The 22,278-nt window shown below is 38.6% G+C and overlaps 1 protein-coding gene and 1 long non-coding RNA gene across 3 annotated transcripts in view; one reads left to right on the top strand and one right to left on the bottom strand.

The window, feature by feature from the left end:
* The first annotated feature begins 3,849 nt into the window (after positions 1-3,849).
* GRAMD2B (GRAM domain containing 2B) overlaps positions 3,850-22,278 on the top strand; it is a 121,448-nt gene continuing 103,019 nt past the window's right edge. The window contains exon 1 of one of the 2 annotated variants that reach the window (XM_061422922.1): positions 3,850-4,114. In XM_061422922.1, the coding sequence (XP_061278906.1) occupies positions 3,987-4,114 (128 nt within the window). In that variant the 5' untranslated portion in view covers positions 3,850-3,986. The remainder of the gene's footprint in view (positions 4,115-22,278) is intronic. The other variant, XM_061422923.1, reaches the window with a different exon arrangement.
* LOC133250991 (uncharacterized) lies at positions 9,948-18,000 on the bottom strand. The gene is made up of 2 exons (XR_009737472.1): positions 17,860-18,000; positions 9,948-10,545 (listed from the first exon to the last, which is right to left on the bottom strand). It is a non-coding gene; the product is annotated as an uncharacterized LOC133250991 (long non-coding RNA).

Below are 22,278 nucleotides of genomic sequence, written 5' to 3'. Positions count from 1 at the left end.
TCTTTCAGTGGTCATGTGCTATCAGAACCTTATTCCTGTTTGAACATAAAGTGCAGACATAACTACTAGCAACATTTTTTTTAATTAATTTTATTTTATTTTTAAACTTTACATAATTGTATTAGTTTTGCCAAATATCAAAATGAATCCACCACAGGTATACATGTGTTCCCCATCCTGAACCCTCCTCCCTCCTCCCTCCCCATACCCTCCCTCTGGGTCGTCCCAGTGCACTAGCCCCAAGCATCCAGTATCGTGCATCGAACCTGGACTGGCATCTCGTTTCATACATGATATTATACATGTTTCAATGCCATTCTCCCAAATCTTCCCACCCTCTCCCTCTCCCACAAAGTCCATAAGACTGTTCTATACATCAGTGTCTCTTTTGCTGTCTCGTATACAGGTTATCGTTACCATCTTTCTAAATTCCATATATATGCGTTAGTATACTGTATTGGTGTTTTTCTTTCTGGCTTACTTCACTCTGTATAATAGGCTCCAGTTTCATCCACCTCATTAGAACTGATTCAAATAGCAAAAATCAACAAAGCCAAAAGCTGGTTCTTTGAAAGGATAAATAAAATCGACAAACCATTAGCCAGACTCATCAAGAAACAAAGGGAGAAAAATCAAATCAATAAAATTAGAAACGAAAATGGAGAGATCACAACAGACAACACAGAAATACAAAGGATTATAAGAGACTATTATCAACAATTATATGCCAATAAAATGGACAACGAGGAAGAAATGGACAAATTCTTAGAAAAGTACAACTTTCCAAAACTCGACCAGGAAGAAATAGAAAACCTTAACAGACCCATCACAAGCACAGAAAGTGAAACTGTAATCAAAAATCTTCCAGCAAACAAAAGCCCAGGTCCAGACGGCTTCACAGCTGAATTCTACCAAAAATTTAGAGAAGAGCTAACACCTATCCTGCTCAAACTCTACTAGCAACATTTTTAAGACTGACCATAGGTAGCTCATATCAGGAAGTGGAATTCAGTGGAAAAGCCATGACTGAATCCTGCCTTCAGACAAGTGTAGGTTGCCCCCTCCCACCAGCATCTGTGGTTTCACACTGACAAGTTCTAGGGAGGGCATGAGCGCTCCACTTTTCTGCCACTTTCTACAGACTTCTACGGCCCCTCTCCCCGTCATGGTTTTACTTATCTTCTGGGTCTTGAAGGCATTTGAGTTTGTGACCCATGCTCTAGAATTTCAGCAAATCTCTGACACAGTTTCTTATAATAAGGAATGAACTCAATATCTTACGTAAGAGCTCAGTCAGTACTGTTTCCACTACTTCGGGGCTGCCTCCCGTAGGCTAGTCATTGCTGCCTCTATGAAACAACCTTACCACCAGGTGATGGCAGTAGTGAATCCACGCATTCCCTTCTGCTTCCAAAGCATTATGATTTACTGCTTTCCTCCCTCTTTCATTGGTTAGTTAACTTTTCAGTTACGTATATTTTCTCTTCCTAGCTACGTATTGGAGCAAGGACCCATTTCTTTAAATATTTTTTTATCACTCACTGCAGCTAGCATGGAAACTTGCTGATAAAATATTGTTGATTGAGTGAATATTAAGAAATCTTCTCTATTTAAAAATATGTCCAAAGACTGACTGCTGACCCTAGGACTTCTTCCTTTTGAGACATTTTGTCCTGAGTTAAGCATTGCCCCCAGTTAAAATCCAAACCAGCCTAGGAAACAGTAACATTATGTTTAATTAGTTGTAGTATCTGTGCTGATGAGACTTTTTTATTTATAAGGAGCAGAAACTACCTTATAGGTTGCTGCTATGATAGAAGTTTGGTAATGGATTTTTTTTTATTGAAGTATAGTTGGTTTACAATGTTGCCTTAGTTTCAGCTGTACAGCAAAGTGATTCAGGTTTTATCAATAGATTCTTCTATTACAGGTTATTGTGAAATGCTGAATATAGTTCCCTGTACTAGACAATAGGTCCTGGCTATTTATTTTACATATAGTAGTGTGTATCTGTTAATCCCAAACTCTAAATTTATCCCTCCCCCACATGTCCCCTTTGGTAACCATCAGTTTGTTTTCTATGTCTGTGAGTCTATTTCTGTTTTGCAAATAAATTCATTTGTATCATTTTTTAGATTCCACATATAAGTGGCATCATATTTGTCTTCCTCTGTCTGACTTCATACGATAATCACTAGGTCATGATAGGTTTGATGAATCCATCCACTTTAGTATAAATTACCTTACCTAACATCTTTCTAACATAACTGCAACACAAAAGGGGTACATAAGGGGAAACATAAAGGGAAAAAGAGAAACATGTATACTGCACTATTAAAAAAAATTAGGAGGGAAGCTGGGTGCAATGCACTGTCAGAATTGTAACAAGACAACACTTGGAGCCAGGGTGACCACCTGCTTTGGTTTGCCCAACCCCAAGAGGTTCCTGGGATGTGGGGCACTCAATGCTAAAAATTAAGGATATTCTGGACAAACTGGGATAAACTGGTCATTTTGGTAGGCACCAGTAAAATCCTACTGAAATATACACTTTGTCTAATAATTTCAAAAGTATGCTTAGAGTCAGTACTGCACACAGAGATGCAAAAACCTACCCCTGACCGGTTATCAGCTGGTTAGAGCAAAGTGCTAACAAAAGCAAGGCTAAAGGTTTGATTTCCCAGGAAACTTTGCTCTCTTCCACTATCAGAATCTGCTCACTTCACTTAAGGCAGTCATTCTCCAATGTCACTGACTAATCACAAGGGGAACAGAAGAGAGAGAATATAGCTCCTTTGAACTAAATCCTTCCCTGCCACTAGTAACACTGGTGAAAACCTGATGTTTTTCTTGTGAGGAAACATTAAGTGATTGACGATCTGAAGATCATCACACAGTAAATTAATTTTCCCTCCTGCTATTAGTGGGTTTCCCTGCTGGCTCAGGCGGTAAAGAATCTGCCTGCAATGCAGGAAAACTAGGTTTGATCCCTGGATCAGGAAGATCCCCTAGAGAAGAGGTTGGCAACCCATTCCAGTATTCTTGCCTAGTGAATCCCATGGACAGAGGAGCCTGGCAGGGTACAGTCCACTGGGTTACAAAGAATCGGACAGGACTGAGCAACTAACACTTTCACTTCCAGACTTTTAGTAGGGTTATAAATGACAATAATGATAATATGTAGAATATTCTCCAATATGATTTCCTTCTAATCTTGTGAGAGACACATTGTTGATATCCTTGGCAGGGTTGGGATCGCCTGTGGTTAGACAGCCAGCATGCAATGAATGGAGTCTCAGCCCTTAACTCCTAGTGTTTTTTTGTTTGTTTGTCTTTATTGTCATCACCATTTTGATACCAAGTACAGTTTTCTATAACAGCAAAATACATAGCCTGAATGTTGAAGCTCCCCTAACTTTGAACGTATCACTTCCATAAGAACTCTAGAGCTCTCCAGGTCCCAGAGACTCAGCACCACAGCACACAGCCTCCTGTGTGTCTTACCAAACATGGGCTAGTTATTTCCTATACGTGTAAAGGTGTCAAGCGCATTCCCTGCCCTTTTGATCAGACTCGGGAGGTTAAAGAAAACATTTCTGCTTTTAATGTTTCGTTACTGCCTGTCTCTGCATCTCGTTCTTTTAAGTCTTTGAGTTTCCATAGACGTTTCTGCCTAAATCCAGAGTCATATGGTGTTCCTATTAGTAAACTGAAAGCTGAGTCTGCCAAACATGTTTATTTCTCCTTCAGAGCAAATGTGGGTAGGATGAAAACCACTCCATGTTATACTTACATGTTACTCATTAACTGGCTTCAAAAAAAAAAAAAAAAAATCACCTCAGCTAGATTAGGAGTCATGTGAAGAAAGAGCTTCCTGCAATGCAGAAACCGAACAAAGCTGAAACTCAGAGATTTTCACATTATTGGGGAGCTTCAAAAATGAGCCCTTGAGTTTACTTCTTGAGTTGGCGATTGACAAGTGTACAATGGTGAAGAAAAGGCTCTCATCAGGCAATGATACAATGTTCCGGTCTGAGATTCCAGGCAGCCCAGGCAAGTCCGGTGCAGAGGCCCAGAACAGCATTCCTGACAGCCCCGGCTCAGTGTTTCTCAGGTGGGTACATCCTCTCTGCCTGCCTCCGACCCCATGGCTTCGGCCACCCAACAGATACTGCTTGGAGAGCTCCTTCCTCATCCCCAAAGGGAGGATTCTGCCAAAGAGAAAGAGAGGGCACAGCCCAGGCCCCTGGGCTGGTAGATTTTAAGGGAGTACCTAGCAAAGGATGTGATTTGTTGAGCAAATAGAACTCTTATCACCATGAAGGGACAATAATCGTTGTTGACTTGTTAGCACTATTTAATACGTACCGGAAAACTCGCCAGCTATGCGGTTACTTGATTCCTGACCCACTCTCAGGTTCATAGTAAGCGAAACCAAATTGTTGTTGGTGGTGGTGTGGTGGTTGTTGTTTGGTCGCCAAGTCATGTCCAATGCTTTGAGACCCCGTGGAATGTAGCACTCCAGCTTCCCTGTCCCTCACCATCTCCCAGAGGTTGCCCAAGTTCATGTCCATTGAATCAAACAGTTAAACCAAAAACCTCCCTTTGCTGTCAAAATTATGGTATAAGTATCAGAATATGCTGTGTGCTTAGTCATTCAGTTGTTTCCAACTCTGTGTGATCCCATGGACTGTAACCTGCCAGGCTCCTCTGTCCATGGGGATTCTCCAGGCAAGAATACTGGAGTGGGTTGCTATGCCCCCCTCCAGGGGATCCAACCCAGGGATCAAACCCAGGTCTCCTGCATTGCAGGCAGCTTCTTTACCATCTAAGCCACCAGGAAACCCAAGTATCAGAACAGTAATTATTAAAATATCAAAACAGTTTCCTTCTTTGGAGCTTTCTAAATTAAATGTTAAAATAATACTGGCTGTGGTCTGGTCCTGCTACTTACTGTAAAACGATTTATAGCAGCTTTGACTAGATTCAGAACATATCTTTTTTAGCTATAATTGTTAATACCTACATGAACACCACTCTGATAATTTATATTTTTAATGAAAATTCATTTATCTACTCTTCATTCATTTGTCTCAGAATAATTCTCCAGCAACTTATACAATGGGGAAACCAAAAATCCATTACAAGAAAAAGTTTTTCATCCAACTTTTTAAAAATTGAGGTTTAGTTGATTTACAAAACTATGTTAGTTTCAGATATACAATGCAATCAAATTTTTACAGATTATAACTCATCCAACCTTGGTGTAAATTTTTTAATGGAGGTGATGTTGGTCTATAATATTATGTTTCATGTTATAACATTTTATTTCTACTTCTATATACATTACAGCATGCTAACCACCTAAAATTTACTTTCCATCTAATGTAAATGTTAATGTAACTTCCATGTAAAGTAATCAAGTCAAGGTAGAAGAGGAACCTCCACATCTGAACTTCACTTTTGCATAGCACCGTATCCAGAAAGTCAATCGTCTGATTTATTTTTTAATCATTTTAAATCATTTATGCAAAAAAGTACTCAAAATTATAGCTTTTAAAAATTAAATAGAAAATAAAGAAATCCCACTAATAGCATTCACATATTAGACTGTCAGTTTAGGAAGACAAATTCATTTTTTAAAAGTTTTTGACATCAAGAGCCTGAATTTACATAAAATGTTTCTCAATACATCTATTTAGTTTAATTTTTTTTTCCATCAATAATATAAATCTACCTTACTTGCATTATAATTGTTTGAGTAAGAGTACAATTCTAATTGAAAATGTAAAACTCTTGGATTATTTCCATATTTTCCTGAAATTTGTTTCTTTAATTACTTTGCCTACCCAATCCTTCTTTTACATTGACTGTAGTGCAAACTCTTCTTGTAGCTCAAGATCTAAACAGGAAAAATTAAATTAAATGTATAAAACTATTAAAATGTATAAAATATGCAAAATATAATTTAAGTAAATATAATACATATGACTTAAATAAATATAGATAAATGGAATACTAATAAAATAAAAATCTAAATCAATCCATATTTAAGACATTTTTAAAAGAGCCCAGGCCTATTTTACCTGCATCTTTGAATATTCAAAATTAAATCTATATATTAGTATATGTAAGGGTTTTTTTATGTGTATTGGAACCTATCTTAAAACATTATTCATACCTCCGAATATTTTGGCTCTAGAATTTTAGTCTAGTTGAAAGATCTACTTAACATATTGTGTATAAAATCTTTTAAAATAATTTTTTGAAGCACTCAGTCATGTGTTGGTTAATTATTTGAGGTCAAAAATCAGATAGAAACCAACAAGGACCTACTGTAGAGCACAGGGATCTATACTCAAAATCTTGTAGTAACCTATAAGGAAAAAGAATCTGAAAAAAATATACGTATACATATAACAGAATCACTTTGCTGTACACCTGAAACTGACACAACCTTGAAGATTAACTATACTTCAATTTAAAAAAGAATCAAAAAAGATAAACACTTTCCTTTACCTTCTAAATAAATGTTGGGAATTTATGTGGCTGTTGTATTATCCCATTATCTTTCCCATGAACTAAAGCTAATCAAATGTACCCTCAGATCAACAAACTACTCAAACAGACACATAGAATTTATGCAGTTTTTTCATTCAATCATTCAGTTCAACAAAGATTTATTGACTAAGTATTATATGCCAGGCTATGTGGAAGACATAGCAAGTCCAATCAAAAGCAAGATAGACCTAGTCCCTGTCCTCATGAAAGTTATGAGTTTAACATTGAACATAGGCAAAAAAAAAAAAAAAAACCTATGAATTAATGCATATATACATGCATAATTTAAATATTAATGTATTATTATAGGAAACAATTACAAGGCAGAGATGGAGAATAAGATGGGAAAAACTACTTTAGATGAAGTGGCTAGTCAAGGACTCTCTGAGTGATATTTAGGCTGACTTTGAGGATGAAAAAGCCAAGCACAAAATTACTGGAAAGGAGCAAGTTGCTCTGAAGTGGAGAAGACATGTGTCCTGAGGAACCACAATGGGCACCTGATGAAATCAGATAGACAAGCAGAGGATAAGGAGTTTAAAATTCTACTCTAATTGATGTGGGACACCACTAGAAGATTTAGGGGAGTATCATGATGTGATGTTCCCTTTTGCCCTTCTCTGGATATTTCCTGTTTGTTGCTCATTCAAGCAATGCTCCATCTTGCCCAGGTGTCCGTCGTGTTGTGCAAGAGTGTCTCCAAGGTTCCTACCTAGGAGAGGAACAGTGGGGCATTTTATGGACATGATTAACTTTACTCATTATGTCAAATTCCATTTCAAAGTACTGTGTCATTGATGCTACTACCAGCAGTTATTCTGCTTCATCAACATTGCCATTATCTAAATTTTCATTTTTTTCTAATCTGGAGGGTGTGAAATGGCATTTCAAAATAAACGGTTTTAATGTGCATGTCTCTTATTAAGACAAGAGAAGCATCTTTTCAGTATGTTTATTGGTCATTTTCATTTCCTCGTCTTTTAAATTACTGTTTATGAATTTATGACCCTTTGGGGAAGCAGAAATGGAGAGAGATTACTAGTTTTTCCTTATTTTTAGATAGCTTTTGAAATACTCCCAATACTGATCTTTTGTTAGCTTTGTATGTTGCAAATGTTTTATTCCAACATATGACTTGTCTGTTCAAGTTGCCTATTATGTCTGAGCTCTTATTTTTAACTTATTAGTTTGCTTTTTTTTAATTGAGGTATAGTTGACTTACAACATTTCAGGTGTACAACATGGTAATTCAATACTTTTATAGACTGTACTCCATACAAAGTTACTATAAAATATTTACTATATTCCCTGTGCTAAACATTACATCCTTGTCAATTATTTATTTTATACCTAGTAGCTTGTACCTTTTAATCACCTTGACCTATTTTGTCCCTGACCCTACCACTCTCCTCTCTGGTAATCACTGGTTTGTTTTCTATATCTGTGAGTCTATTACTGTTTTGTTATATTTTTTTCATTTATTTCTTAGATTTCACATATAAGTGAAATCATACATTCTCTTTCTCTGACTTATTTGATTTATTTCACTAAAAATAATGTCCTGCAGGTCCATTCCTGTTGATGACAAAATTTCAATCTTTTTATAGTATATGAGTAATATTCTATTGTATATATACACCAAACATTTATCCATTCTTCTGTTGATGGACACTTAGGTTGCTTCCATATCTTGACTTTTATAAATAATACTGCTATGAACACTGAAGTGCATACATCTATTTGAATTAGTGTTTTTATTTTCTTTGTATTAATACCCAGGAGTAAAAATACTGAATTGTATGATAGTTCTATTTTTAAGTTTGTGAAGTACCTCCATACAGTTTTTCATAGTGGCTGTACCAATTTACATTCCCACCAACAGTGCATGAAGTTTCCCTTTTTTCCATAGCCTCACCAATGCTGGTTATTTGTTGTCTTTTTGATAATAGCTATTCTGACTGGTTGTAAGGCAATATCTCATTTTCTTAATAATTTGCACTTTCTGTAATTTAAGAACTCCTTCCACTCTGAGGTTATAAGAATGTGCTTGTGTATTTTCCTCTAAAAATATGTTTTCTTTCAAACTAGGATCCTTTATGTATTTGGAATATATTTTTGTTTCTGGTGTGAATTAAGGCATCATCTAATCATTTATAGGGATAATGAATTCTTCCCCGGTGGCTTAGACCATAAAGAATCCATCTGCAAGGCAGGAGACCTGGGTTTGATCCCTGGGTTAGGAAGATCCCCTGGAGCAGAACATGGCAATCCACTCCAGTATTCCTGCCTGGAGTATTCCTGCTCCTCTATGGACAGAGGAGCCTGGCAGGCCACAGTCCAGGGGGTCACAAAGAGTTGGACATGACTAAGCCACTAAGCACAGTACAGCACATGTATTTGGAATTATTTTTGTTACTGCTGTGAATTAAGGAATCATCTAATCATTTATATGGATAATGAATCCTCCCACCTTATTTATCGAACAGTCTTTCCTTCCCCATTAATCTGCAATGCAGCTCTATCACACGTTGCTGTCTTCATTACTGTCACTTACAAGGAAAGTTTTTTATCTGATAAGACAAGACTTCTTACCTACTTCAGAAGTGATTTGCTACTTTTGACCCTTTGCTCTTCCATTTAAATTTTAGAATGTGGCTTGTCAAGTAAAGATTTATTTTAAAAGTTGAAATTGCAGAAAATCTATTGCTCAATTTGAGAAAATGTGACATTTTATGGTGTTCAATATATCTACTCATATACATGATGGGGCCTCCATTTATTACATCTTTAATATCCTTTGATAAAGTTTTAGAGAATTCTTCACAGAAGTCTTGCACATCATTTGTTAGACTTATTCCTAGGTACTTTACACCTTTGTTGTTTTTGGAAATTTTAATTGCATTTTATTTTGTTGATGTTGTACAGAAATATAATTGAATTTCTAAATGGATCTTATGTTCCACATTCTTGCTAAATCTTATTAATGTTAATAATCTGTAGACTGTGTTTTTTGTAGACAATAATATTATTTGAAATTTAAAAAATTTTTTTACCTTTCTGAACTTTGGTCCTTTTAAATCTTTTTTATTTAATTATACAATAAGAAACTCCATATAATGTTGAATATAAATAGTAATTCCAGGCTTTTTCATTTTGTTCCTAATTTAAAAGGGAATGCTTTTATTTCAGATTTTATCAACTTTTCTGAGGTTAAAGAAAAACCTCTTGTTGAGGTTTTTTAAAAGGTTGTTGAAACTATTGAGTGCTTTTCCGGCCTCCACTAAGATAATCCTCATTTGAAAATCTCTGGCACTCATAAAGCATATAGCACTTCATCTGAAGTTCATGAGAAGTCATCATTTCCCAAAACACAGAACACTGGAAGGTCTTGAAAAACACAAATTGCTTTAATCTTCATAAATAGACTGGAAAAGGCTCGGATGAATTAACAGTTCAATAAACTAGTCATTCAGCAAATAAAAATCAGGTATTTTTAAATTAGTTTTTGGAGATTTACTATACAAATTAGCCGTTAGGTCTATTGCTTTTAAAAAATGTGTTTCTCCAAAATATTTCATTTTAGATTGTCAGTCTATTTCCATTTTAGACAAAGATGAAAGTTGCCCAGTGAAGCTAATGTGTTAAAAGGAGCGCCATGGGCTTTGGGGGCATAAACAAGGGCCAGGATGACAACAAAAGAGGGCAAACATGGGGCAGTTCCGAGCTGGAATGTGAAACTAGGATGGACCCAGTGCTGGGCTATGGTTTGGGGAACCACTCCAGGCTGCAGTGGACGATGAACTTGGTAGGTTCAAAACAGCCTTGAGTCACTTTCACTGTGCCTCCTCGTAGTGGCTCCAAAGACTCTGCTTCCATTCCTCTGCTCATCAGCTGTCATCAATGAGTAGCAGAGGAGATGTTGACCCTTCTTCCTTTCCACTCTCCCCTCCCAAGAGCCTTGCTTTTTCTTAGCCAGTCCCATTTCTGCAATTAGGGAAAGGATAGAAGACTATTTGGTACTTGAAGAACAGGAACACAATAGATACTATACCTTGATCCATTTTTACTAGGTAAGCCCCATGGCCTCAGCTCCTGTTCACAGGAGTTGAAGAGTTAAGAGTGATATTTAGAAGCTAAAGGGAGGTTGAGTTTTAGGAAATGAGCTTCCTTCTGCAGGAACAGGGGTGAAGGCTAGCAATCAAAGAAAGCAGGACTGTGTTAAGGGGAAAGATAATAGTGTCCTGAGTACGAGGCAAGTATTTCAGTGAATGGAGTGAGGTGAGGTGGGGTCAGGTGAGCAGGTGAGGGCAAGATGGCAGGATCAGTGAACTCTGCTGGGCCTTGGGGTACAATGATGTAGTAGAAGTTAGAATGAGGAGGTGACATACAGAGGAAGAGGCCTCTTTGATGGAAGAGTTAGAATTTTCCAAGAAGAAAAGAGAACTCCCCAGCACTAACATTGCCAGAAGAGGAGGGACCTACAGTCTCCTTCCCAGACTGTGCCAGACACTTCCCTACTGTCTAATGATTCTCACAATACGCATGCTCAAGCCTATTACCAGGCTTTTGTAAATGGAGTAAGTCTGAAAATTCCCATTCACCTTTCCAGATGCACCTCCTGAAAGGTTTAGTATAACATCAAAGCTCTTCCCTTGCCCCTTTACTTCTGCCCTCAAAACTAGAAGTCTTTTCTTATTATCCCATATTAACTATGTATCAGAGTGTATTGTCAAAAGGGAAGTATTTATTATGGTTATATAAAAAGAAAAGAAGCTTAATCTTCTACCTTCACTTATTTGGGCCCTTCCAAGGCCCTGGGAATGTCCCTAGCAAGATATTCATGTAGTTGTACATTTTAATAAACTTTTCAGATAATATTTTAACTACAATTATAATTGCCTTCTTTTCATTCCAATTTTCTCTCTGTTACATGTCCCCTCCAGTCAGGTAGCCAAGGGCATTTTTGGCACTGTGAACTAAGGGGAAGTTGTTTGGAGATACATTTAATTAGAGATAAGTGGAATATATTTATGGGATTTGCCATCATTTCTATGTTTATCACTAGTCCTCCTGGCTTCCAGGAATACTCCACTAAGCAAATTCACCTTGCTTGGTGACACAGAAGTGCAGGAACAGGGACTACGCTGGTGGTCCAGTGGCTAAAACTCTGTGCTCCCAATGCAGGGAGCCCAGGCTTGAATCCTTGTCAGGGAACTAGATCCCACATGCCACAACTAAGAGTTCACATGCCACAATGAAGATCCCGCATGCTGAAACTAAAACCTGTAATGGCCAAATAAATAAATAAATGTTAGAGGGGGAAAAGGTGCAGGACCCAAGATGATTCCATCATATAAACATGTCCTACAAGTGCCATGCATCAGAAGCACGTAGGTAATAGAAGAGAAATTAAGTTGGAAATGTACAGAGCCAAAGGTTGTCTCCGGCAAGGTCTTCCCATCATCACACATGTAAATTGTAACTTCTGGGTTCTGTTCTCACTAACACCAAGTCAAACCAGAAATTCTCTCTCCTGTTATGACTTGATGCTTCATAACGCAGCTGATATAAGTATACCGAATTGTATTTATGCTCATTGCACAATTTGTCAGAATTCTTTATGGAGCACAAACCCAAGGTAATACTAAAAGCAGCCACTGTGTCTGTGTGTCACATAGTACATCTTGCTGCTGCTGCTGCTGCTAAGTAGCTTCAGTCGCGTCCGACTCTGTGCGACCCCACAGACGGCAGCCTACCAGGCTCCCCGTTCCTGGGATTCTCCAGGCAAGAACCCTGGAGTGGGTTGCCATTTCCTTCCCCAATGCATGAAAGTGAAAAGTCAAAGGGAAGTCACTCAGTCATGTCTGACTCTTCGAGACCCCATGGACTGCAGCCTACCAGGCTCCTCCACCCACGGGATTTTCCAGGCAAGAGTACTGGAGTGGGGTGCCATCGCCTTCTCTGCTTAGTATGACATTATCAAGAACAGGTTTGAAACTGTCTGAAAATGTCTAACCTATTGATAAAACTCATGGCTTCCCCGGTGGCTCAGATGGTAAAGAGTCTGCTGGCAATGCAGGAGTCTCAGGTTCAATCCCTGGGTCAGGAAGATCCCCTGGAGAAGGAAATGGCAACCCACTCCAGAATTCTTGCTTAAAAAAATCCTACGGATGAAGGAGCCTGGCAGGCTACAGTCCATGGGGTTGCAAAGAGTTGGACATGACTGAGTGACTAACACTTCCAATTTCAAACTTTTTCTAAAGACTGTATTATCTCTAATTGAAAATTACAAAACTTGTGCCATATGAAAGGATCAACAAGTACCAGTTAAAAATAAAACAGCATAGAATATGTCAGGCAGTTAATTTATAAGAGTGTTACATTAGTTTTTTGGATTTGGAGATATTGATGGAGTTTGTCAGCTATTTCTAAACTAATAACTTGACTTCTTTTCTCTTTCTAAATATATATTCCCTTTCATGCCTAATTTTTTGTTCCTAATTTCTCTTAAAGAAGACCCTAAAGTAATATAAGCCTTCGATCCACAAACTCCTGATACACTCCCGATTGACATACTCCTGATTCTAATTGTTTCTATATCTGTGTTCTCCAGGAGATCTGAGCCTTTTGGTCTTAAAACTTCATGGAAATCTATGGATATGGATAAGTTTAGCTTAAAGTCCCACTTTCATTAAGAGTTTTTTTGTTGTAACAGATTTTTAAAAGTCAGACTCATTTCCATGCCTTCATCTCTTTCCTTCCCTCTCTATCTCTCTTTCCCTCCCTTCCTCCCTCCTACCTCTCCTCCATGTTTAACCAAATAAAACCAGCCAAGGGTAACTGATGTGGAAATTCTAGGAGTTTCCTCCATGTGTATCTATGTGGGGCTGGATGAGGGAGATTGAAAGCCCTGCCAAGAAGTACATAAGTAATGAGTAACTGTTTCTACATAAGCCAGCAGTAACAATAATAGTCTCCTCTATTTGCACTGTGGCATACTCATGGGAACTTTTTAGAGATATGACCTTATAAACTTTGGTGGCTTTTTCCTGTGATAGATGGATTATGGTTACTCTCTGTGTTGCTTAGGTGAGGAAAGCAAGTAACAGAAAAGGAAGAGCAGTTTTATGTTGTTGCCATATGGCAAAACTGAAGCAGTGAAATGAGTTCATGCAGTGAATAGGCAGCCAGTTACAAAAGCAAAATAGTTATCCAACTTCATTAACCAATTTATTCACCTGGCTTGGCTCCAATTATTTGGGTTACTTCCAAAAATCAAATCCAAACTTCAAGGGTCATTTCATTCAGTTTCTTCATGGTGATTTTTACAACCCCAGAGGGAACACTGGTTTCTGAGACAGGCATAATTCTCTGTTTGAAAAAACTAAGTTAAGAAGACTTTTCTGGGATTCTGATTTTTACATTTAGTCCTTTTATGATCCTGTGAGTTTCAGTTAAATTTATGTTAAAAGACAATGGTATTTGCTCTATGTACTTTTGAGCAATAACAAAAGAACAAGTATGGTGGGTAATTTCATTTATTAGAAAGTTATAGAATACTTTCTAAGATCTCTGGGTAAGGATGCTCTGTCTAGGGAGTATTGCCTAGTGTACATCTGGTTTCATCACTTTCTAAACTGTGTAATTCCTCAGTGCCTCACTTTCCTCAACTGTAAGACAGAGATAATCATAGGATTGTGGAGAGTATTAAGTGAGATAATACAGAAGGTGCTTGGCACACAGCAAATGTTCTGACACTAGCTGTGATTATTATAAGGCAATGGGAGAGTAATAATGGTGATATTCACTTGTCACCTAGAGCTCTTAGAAGCTAGGAACACATCCTTGTCTCTGTATCCCTAGCACCTAGCACAAAGAAGAAACTCTATGATAAGGAGAGACTCCTGTGGAGTAAAGAAATGGCTAAAGAAGGGATGGGATGGGGAGGGAGGTAGGAGGGGGGTTCAGGATGGGGAACACATGTACACCCATGGCTGATTCATGTCAATGTATGGCAAAAACCACTACAATATTGTAAAATAACTAGCCTCCAATTAAAATAAAAAGAAAAAATTAAAAAAAAAAAAAAAAAGAAATGGCTAAAGAGTCAGATCCTATTTCCAAGGGACTTCAGTTTCTGCTGGAGACAGACACACACTCAGACAACCATAAAGGGTAGGGAAGGTGCGTGTACCTTGAAGATTATTGACTGAACTCTCCAAGCTATAATTTCCCACAGCATATTTCCTGTTAATCTCAATGTTGCAATACTTAGATCTAGAAATAAACTACACATTCAAAATGTTTGTGGGACAGAATAAACTTTTCCTAATGTGGAAGTCTCACAGCTGCCAGGATGATCCTGGAGGAAAAGAAACTTTTACTTTATTCCCTCCAACAAACCCAAAGGGGCAGAACAGGATGCCAAGAACAAGCCTCACTCCAAGCGTATGTGTTCAGTCATGTCAGACTCTGCAACCCCAAGTAGCCTGTCAGGCTCCTCTGTCCATGGAATATTCCAGGCAAGAGTAATGGAGCGGGTTGCCATTACCTACTCCAAAGGATCTTCCCAACTCAGGGATTGAACCCACGTCTATTGAATCTCTTGCTTTGGCAGGTGGGTTCTTCACCACTGTACCACCTGGGAAGCCTTTCTCACTCCAACCATGCTCCTGCAAAAGGAAAAAGAAACTTGGAAGCAGGAATGGTCATATCATACGAGAGTGTTGATTTATCTCTGAGCATTGTCCTTTGGACTGTGAGGAGGGCACTCTGTGACCTGGTCGGCTTCTCTGTCACATCTCTTGCCCTGTTTGTATCCCAGAGAGATTACATTCCAGCTGCACATGCTAATTCTGGGCCTTTGAACCTTCTTCTCTGCCTACAAGAGTTGGACACAACTGACTGACGAACACACACACACTGCCTATGACACACGGGCAGAGTAAAGTCTGAGCTGTCTTTCAAAGCTGGACCAGGTACCACCGCCTTCAGAAAGTCTACCCTGACCTCATCCCCCTTTCTCTGGACTTACATTGTACCTTTTGTTTACTTTCATTACTGCATTTATCACACACTCAATCTTACTTGTTGTTAATATCTCTCTTCCTTACACTCTGCCTTTTATTCCTAACCAGTCACTTGGCACAGTTCCCGGCCTAAGCTAAACAATGATAAATGTTGGATGAATGAATGGTGGTGGGCGATGGATACATAAGGAGCTCCCCTGAGTTGACCAGAATAGCTGACCCTTGCTGGGGTGCTGCTGACCACACCCCAGGAAGGCTGAGGAGGAGCAGACAAGTTGGTAATATGCTCAGCGCAGGGAGAGCAGCTAATGGCAAAGTCAGATGACCTCTCAGATCTTCTGACTCCAAGTCTAGAATCTTTTCACTCTCCCACTAATTTCACTCTTCTAATTCATTATTAGATCTCAACTGCTATTTGCTTCACTATGGTCCCAAATGCTTTTCTCTTGCCATTGGGGAGAGAGAGGAGAAAAGTACACAACTGAAAGGCTACGAGGAGCAACACAGGCTGAAATTCCTGTTTCCATAAATATAAGCTTAATTTTACCTTAATTCTACACTGAATTAATTTAAGCTTAATAAGCTTAATTACTCTAAAACTCAATTAATAAATATAAATAATTTAATACACATTGGTTTTTAGTTTAATAAATAATCCCTCAGAGATGCCTCACATTTTCATAGCTTCATGCCTCTGTGCCTGTTTTCTCTCTTGCCTGGAATAGTAGTTCCCTCAAGCAATACTTAACCAACAAGTATTTTGCATTTTTGCAATATCCTGTTGGCTACACAGGTTGGCCCAGTGTATTCAGTGGGCGTGGGGACCATCAAGGGGGAGAAACCCAAGAAAGGGAGGGATCACATGAGACCATCGTGGAGGCGGGGCACCTCAGCAGTTTGTAGATGACACCAAAACTACTACATATTTCTAATCTGAACAGTAATATATGAGGGAAGGGCAGGAGCCCTGGAGTTACTCAGACCTGTATTTGAATCACAATTCTAGCACTTACTGCATTACCTTAGTCTAGTTACCTAATTTTACCAAGCCTCAGTTTTCTCATCTGTAAAATGGGGCAAGCAGCACCTCTTAGGACTGTTTTGAGGATTAGGCATGTGCAGTGTGTGGCAAGCAGGGCACTCAAGAACTGCTGTTACAGTGACAAGGTCGGCGAAGTGTTACTATAGAAATGCAATCAGTTCAATTCAGTTCAGTCGCTCAGTCGTGTCCGACTCTTTGCGACCCCATGAATCGCAGCACGCCAGGCCTCCCTGTCCATCACCAACTCCCAGAGTTCACTCAGACTCACGTCCATCGAGTCAGTGATGCCATCCAGCCATCTCATCCTCTATCGTCCCCAAATAGGAAGTCATAATCCAGACACTGAGTCAAATCTTAAGGGTTCCACCCCCTCCCCCAATTTGTTTTATTATCCGAATAGGATTTCCCTTGATAACTCAGTGGTAAAGAATCCACCTGCAATGCAGGAGACCAGAGTTCAATTTCTGGGTTGGGAAGACCCCCTGGAGAAGGAAATGGCAACTCACTCCAGTATTCTTGCCTGGGAAATCCTATGGACAGAGGAGCCTGGCAGGCTACCAGTCCACAGGGTCCCAAAAAGAGTCAGATATGACAACTTAAACAACAACAATAAATAATACCAAAAGTCCATGTGCCCAATACACAGAGAACAAACAATACCAAAATGTCAGAGTTTGGAACAGAGAAAGGTTTACTGCAGGACCATGAAAGAGACAGGTCACTTATGACTTGAAAACCCCCAAGCTCCCTGAAAGTTTTCAGCAAAGCCCTTTTGTAATAAGTTTTGCAAACTTTTTGGTGTCACATCCTTCATTCTTGAGTTCGGGTCATGGTCAGGTAAGGATGTTCCCGTAAATCTCTATCAAATGAATGTTTTTCTCTGTTCTGACAAGAAAGGGCAAGATTCCAAGGCATAGTTTTCACCCTCCAAGGTCCCAGTCCTGGCTAAGGAGGCAGATATCAGTTGGCAGCTCCCTCAGGGCCAGGTTCCCAGACCCTGTCCAGCCAACTGGCCCTCAGGTCCTCAGGCCACCCAAATGATGGGAGCCAGGTCCCGAAGACTGCATCTTAAGCAAACGGCTCCTGCCATTAGGTCGCAGAGGCAGGGATCGGGGAGAGGCTCCACCGTGGCCCAACCAGCCTTGCTGAGGGCTCTAAAGCCCTGCAAAACATAGCTCTTAGCCTGTTCCCTGGGCCCACCACCCCCAACCCCCACCCACCACTCACCTGCTGGCCCAGAGCCTGTGAACTGGAGGGTCTGGGGTAGAAGGCCAGGAATGGCCTCTTACATTGCTCTCTGTATGAAGACTGCCACTTTGCGCAGGCCCACCATTGATTCAATGCACTCGCTAACCGGCGGCTCTTTGACGGTTGCTTGTGGGCAAGTCCAGCTGTGGCGCTGACCAATGACTAAGTAGGACCACGAACAGTCCCCCTGGCTCAGCGTTCAAGACTCTGCCTGCAACGCAGGAGACCCGGTTAGATCCCTCTCACTTTGACTTTCACAACCGTTGTCTGGTAACAGGGTAGGTAGGGGCTGTTGCACGGGTGATGCACAGGTGTGGATGTTTGTTGCTCAGTCGTGTCCGACTGTTTGTGACCCCATGGACTGGAGGCCGCCCGGCTCCTCTGTCCATGGGATTTCTCTGGCGGGAATACTGGAGTGAGTTGCCATTTCCTTCTCCAGATCTTCCCAAAGTCAACTAAACAATACAACAACTCAATGAGAGCTAAAAACAGGGGGGTAAAGTAGATGAAGCTAAAAAAAAATACTTTTTTATTTATTTGAAACATGGAAACACTTGAGAATTTAAGATTCAAACTTGAAGAGCCAAGCAGCTGTCAAAGTATTTCATTTCTTAATTGTGACTGAAGTCCATGTTATGATGGTCTTAGAAAAATACGAAATAAGAATTAAAAAAAAAAAAAAAATAACAACCGATGCTGGGCTAAGTAGTTTCCTCAAAATTACACTACTTTGTGTGGAGGCAGGGGGCAGGGAGGGATGTGATTATCTCTAGGGAAAAAAAAAAAGGTTCAAAATGTCTGTGTCACATGAAAATGAAAGGTTTTCCCAACATTGCTACCAGTTACAAGGTGAAACAATGTTCTATACTCAGGAATTCCACATTTTGGGCTTTCACTTTGTTGTAAATTTGTCCCAGCTTAGCTTCTTCTCCAGTAAAGTAACACTAAAGACCCTAAGAAAAGAAGCTTCTTTGTGTCTGATACAAAATATTCTTTCTTCAAATTCATCTGCTGAAAAGAATAGTGGAAAGACCCCTAACAGGCTTCTGTGACCTAGAGCAAATCACTGACCCTTTCTTCTTCCTCATCTCACAAAATGGAGAGATCTGTTGTGAATAAAGTTTTTCCAGACAACTGAGAAATTAAAAGGAGTAAAAAAATCAGACGAGGTGATATATAAAGTTTAAAATTACAAGATCCTTCTGAGGAAAAAAAAGTGAAGCATTCTTTTTGAGTATTTTATTCTTGTGGAATTTTTTCAAATTTTATTTTAGTTACTATCTGAAGTGGTGCTTTATCATTTAGGCTAATTAAGCTGAAACTTTTAGGGCCTATCAGAATGAAGCACTTCTAATACAATATTCACTCTTTGCACCTAATTTTGTAGTGCTTCTGAAAGAAGTCCTCCATATTGTTTAGACTTTAGACCCTACAAAACTGAGCCTGCTCTAGTTGCTGAAGTTTTCAATCAAGACTAATAAACATTATCATCAATATTTCATAAAAGCAAAATAGAAAATAATCTAACAGTTTAAAAAATCTATGCAGGAAGCTATTGTGATGGTATGAAAGGGTATTTCCAAAACTGGAAAATATGGAAATAAAACGTATTCCCTACACAGACATACTTTGAAGGAGACCACTCATACTGTCATACAAGATGACCACATTATATAATCCATATATACTAGAGTATGTGACATATGCTTAATGTAGAATGTAATTTTAGAGTAAAACATAAAGGTGGTAACATCTTTAAAATTTTAGAGAGAAAGGAGTTATCAGATCTTTTATTTATATGCATTATTATATCCCACATCTGGGGAGTTTTGAAGAAGTAGAGGTTCCACAAATCCAAAAGCTACTCTACTAATAATAATTCTTCTTTGAGTTAAGAAGTAGCATAGGAGAGTAGTTAAGAAGACCAATTCCTCAGCCAGATTGCCTGGGAGCCCACCTCATTTGAGTAGCTTGTCGTGTCTGTACTTCATTTGCCTCTCCTATTAAAGTGGGGGAAGGGTGATAGCGCCTACTTCAAAAAGCCATTGTAAGGATTGAATGAATAACTGGATTTAAGTGCTTAGAAATCTGCCTACCATATATAAGTGCTACCTGTGAACTTGTATGCTCAGTCATGTCCAACTCTTTGCGACCCCATGGACTGTAGACCACCAGGCTCAGCTGCCCATGGAATTTTCCAGGCAATAAATGTTACTTAACACACCTTTGCCTGATTTCTAACTTTGGCTATCACCTCACAAATTGCTTTATCAACTTTATGAAATGTTTCATCTTATCCTACTGTCGTTCTCCCATTAATGATAGCATGTTGCCTCTAGATCACCTACTGAATTGCCAAATTTTTAGTCAGAAAGAATGTGTTATTCATCTTTGTATCCCCTTAAGTTTATTGGCTAGTCTTCTGGCCTTATTAAGGACGGAAGTAATCACTAAATATTTCTGAATTGCAACTTAACAAGTGAAATAGAAAACCGTGTGGCAGAGCTTAAGTGTTTCACAGCATAGGATTATTATGGTTTTTTTCAAAAGGGTTTTTAATATTTGCTAAATTTTCCATATTAAGAAGTATAATTATGCCAATTACTGAGCAAGAGTTGAACTTTTCGATGATGAATAAAATAACAAAATTTTAGGTCGAGTTGGTTAAACAGAAGATATTAAAAAGCTTCTTTCTCTTAAGTTATCAATAAGATATTTCTACTGGAAACTGCCTCATTTATTAGTCTAACTGCCACACAGGAGAAGCCTATTAAGATGGTTTTACTTTGAACTTTCCCCAATACCTGGGTTTTTCATAATAAAACAGAGTATGTTTTTATGCCCTAAACTACTCTGTTTATGTGAGCACTAAATGACTGGGTTAGTTCTAAAGTGATGTTGTAAAGTATGGAAAATATTTAATGGAAATATTGAGTGACCATTCTTAAAGTCCCTTACCTAAGTGACAGGTAGAGAGTTTTGTTCATTTCATAGTTGTATAAATGGCCCTAAATTAATGATAAATAATAAGAAACACATGCTGATGCTGACACCACAGTTTTTTGGGTCTAGGTCTCTTCTTTGGATCCCAAAGAGAAATAGCTTTGTTTATTCCTGAATTCAAAAGAAATAAAATTATCCCTACTGTGTGCCTATCAGGTTTTTCCATAGTGCTGGAAAACTATATAATAATAAGCAAATCTGCAGTTCTATGTAGTTTTAGCAGCCTATCCAAAATACACAGAAACAGAGTGATAGCTCTACTTCTACTGAGTAATTCTTGATTAGGTCCAGGCTCAGTTCCACCTTCTTTTAATAAAAATGACAATAGACTAGTGTATATTAGATACCTCCTATGTGCCAGGTACCATGGTAAACTCTTTTTGCAGTTTAGCTAATTCAAATTTCACAATAGCCTTATGAAGTAGTAACTACCCAATTTTGCAAATAGAAAGCTGAAGTTTGGAAAATTAAGTACTTATATTCCATGACAGATGAGTTGGGCTCAATCTTTAGATTTTAGGCGCATGCTCTTTCTATCTCGCTATACTCTAACCCCTTCCACTTTTAATCTCCTTCCATCATGGAGTAGCAGTACTGGCTAATGGGTGTGGACATTCTAAAGTAAGTGGGGTGATCTAAATCCCCACCAAAACTGGAGAATTAAATGTGACGCCAAAAGCCTAAGTTACAAAAGAAATAATAAATTGGACCCCATCAACGATAAATACCAAAGACCATCAAGAAAATGAAAACAATCCCACAGAATGAAAGAAAATATTTATAAACTGTGTTTCTGATAAAAGTATAGCATCTGGAGTATATAAAGTATATACTCCAGTATATAAAGAATTTCTTACAACTCAATAATGAAAAGACAATTCATTTTTAAATGGGTGAAAGATTTGAGTAGCTTTTTCTTCAGAAAAGATGTATAAATGTCCAATAAGAAGTAATATGGTGATCAACATGATCATTCACTAGGAAAATACAAATTAAAGCCACAACGAGATGCCACTTCCCATCTAGTAGAATGACTATACTCAAAAAAGAGAAAAAAACAAGTGTTAGTGAGCATGTTTGAGAAACTGGAACCCTCATACATTGTTGGGAGTGTAAAATGGTACAACCACTTTGGAAAAAATTTGGCAGTTCCTCTAAAATCTAAACTTAAAGTAGCTGTGTGACCCATCAATTCCACTCCCAAGTATATACCCAAGATAACTGAAAACACCTGTCTAGGCCAAAACTTGAACATGAATATTCATAATAGCTAAAAAGTGGGAAAAACCCAAATGCCTATCTATTGATCAATAAAATGTGGTATATCCACAAGATGGAATATTATTTGGTATAAAAAAGGAATGAAGTACTGTTACACGTCACAACATGGATGAA

This window comes from Bos javanicus, chromosome 7 (assembly GCF_032452875.1).
Source record: "Bos javanicus breed banteng chromosome 7, ARS-OSU_banteng_1.0, whole genome shotgun sequence".
NCBI classification, from domain to species: domain Eukaryota; kingdom Metazoa; phylum Chordata; class Mammalia; order Artiodactyla; family Bovidae; genus Bos; species Bos javanicus.
This window is presented reverse-complemented; position numbering and strand designations above follow the sequence as displayed.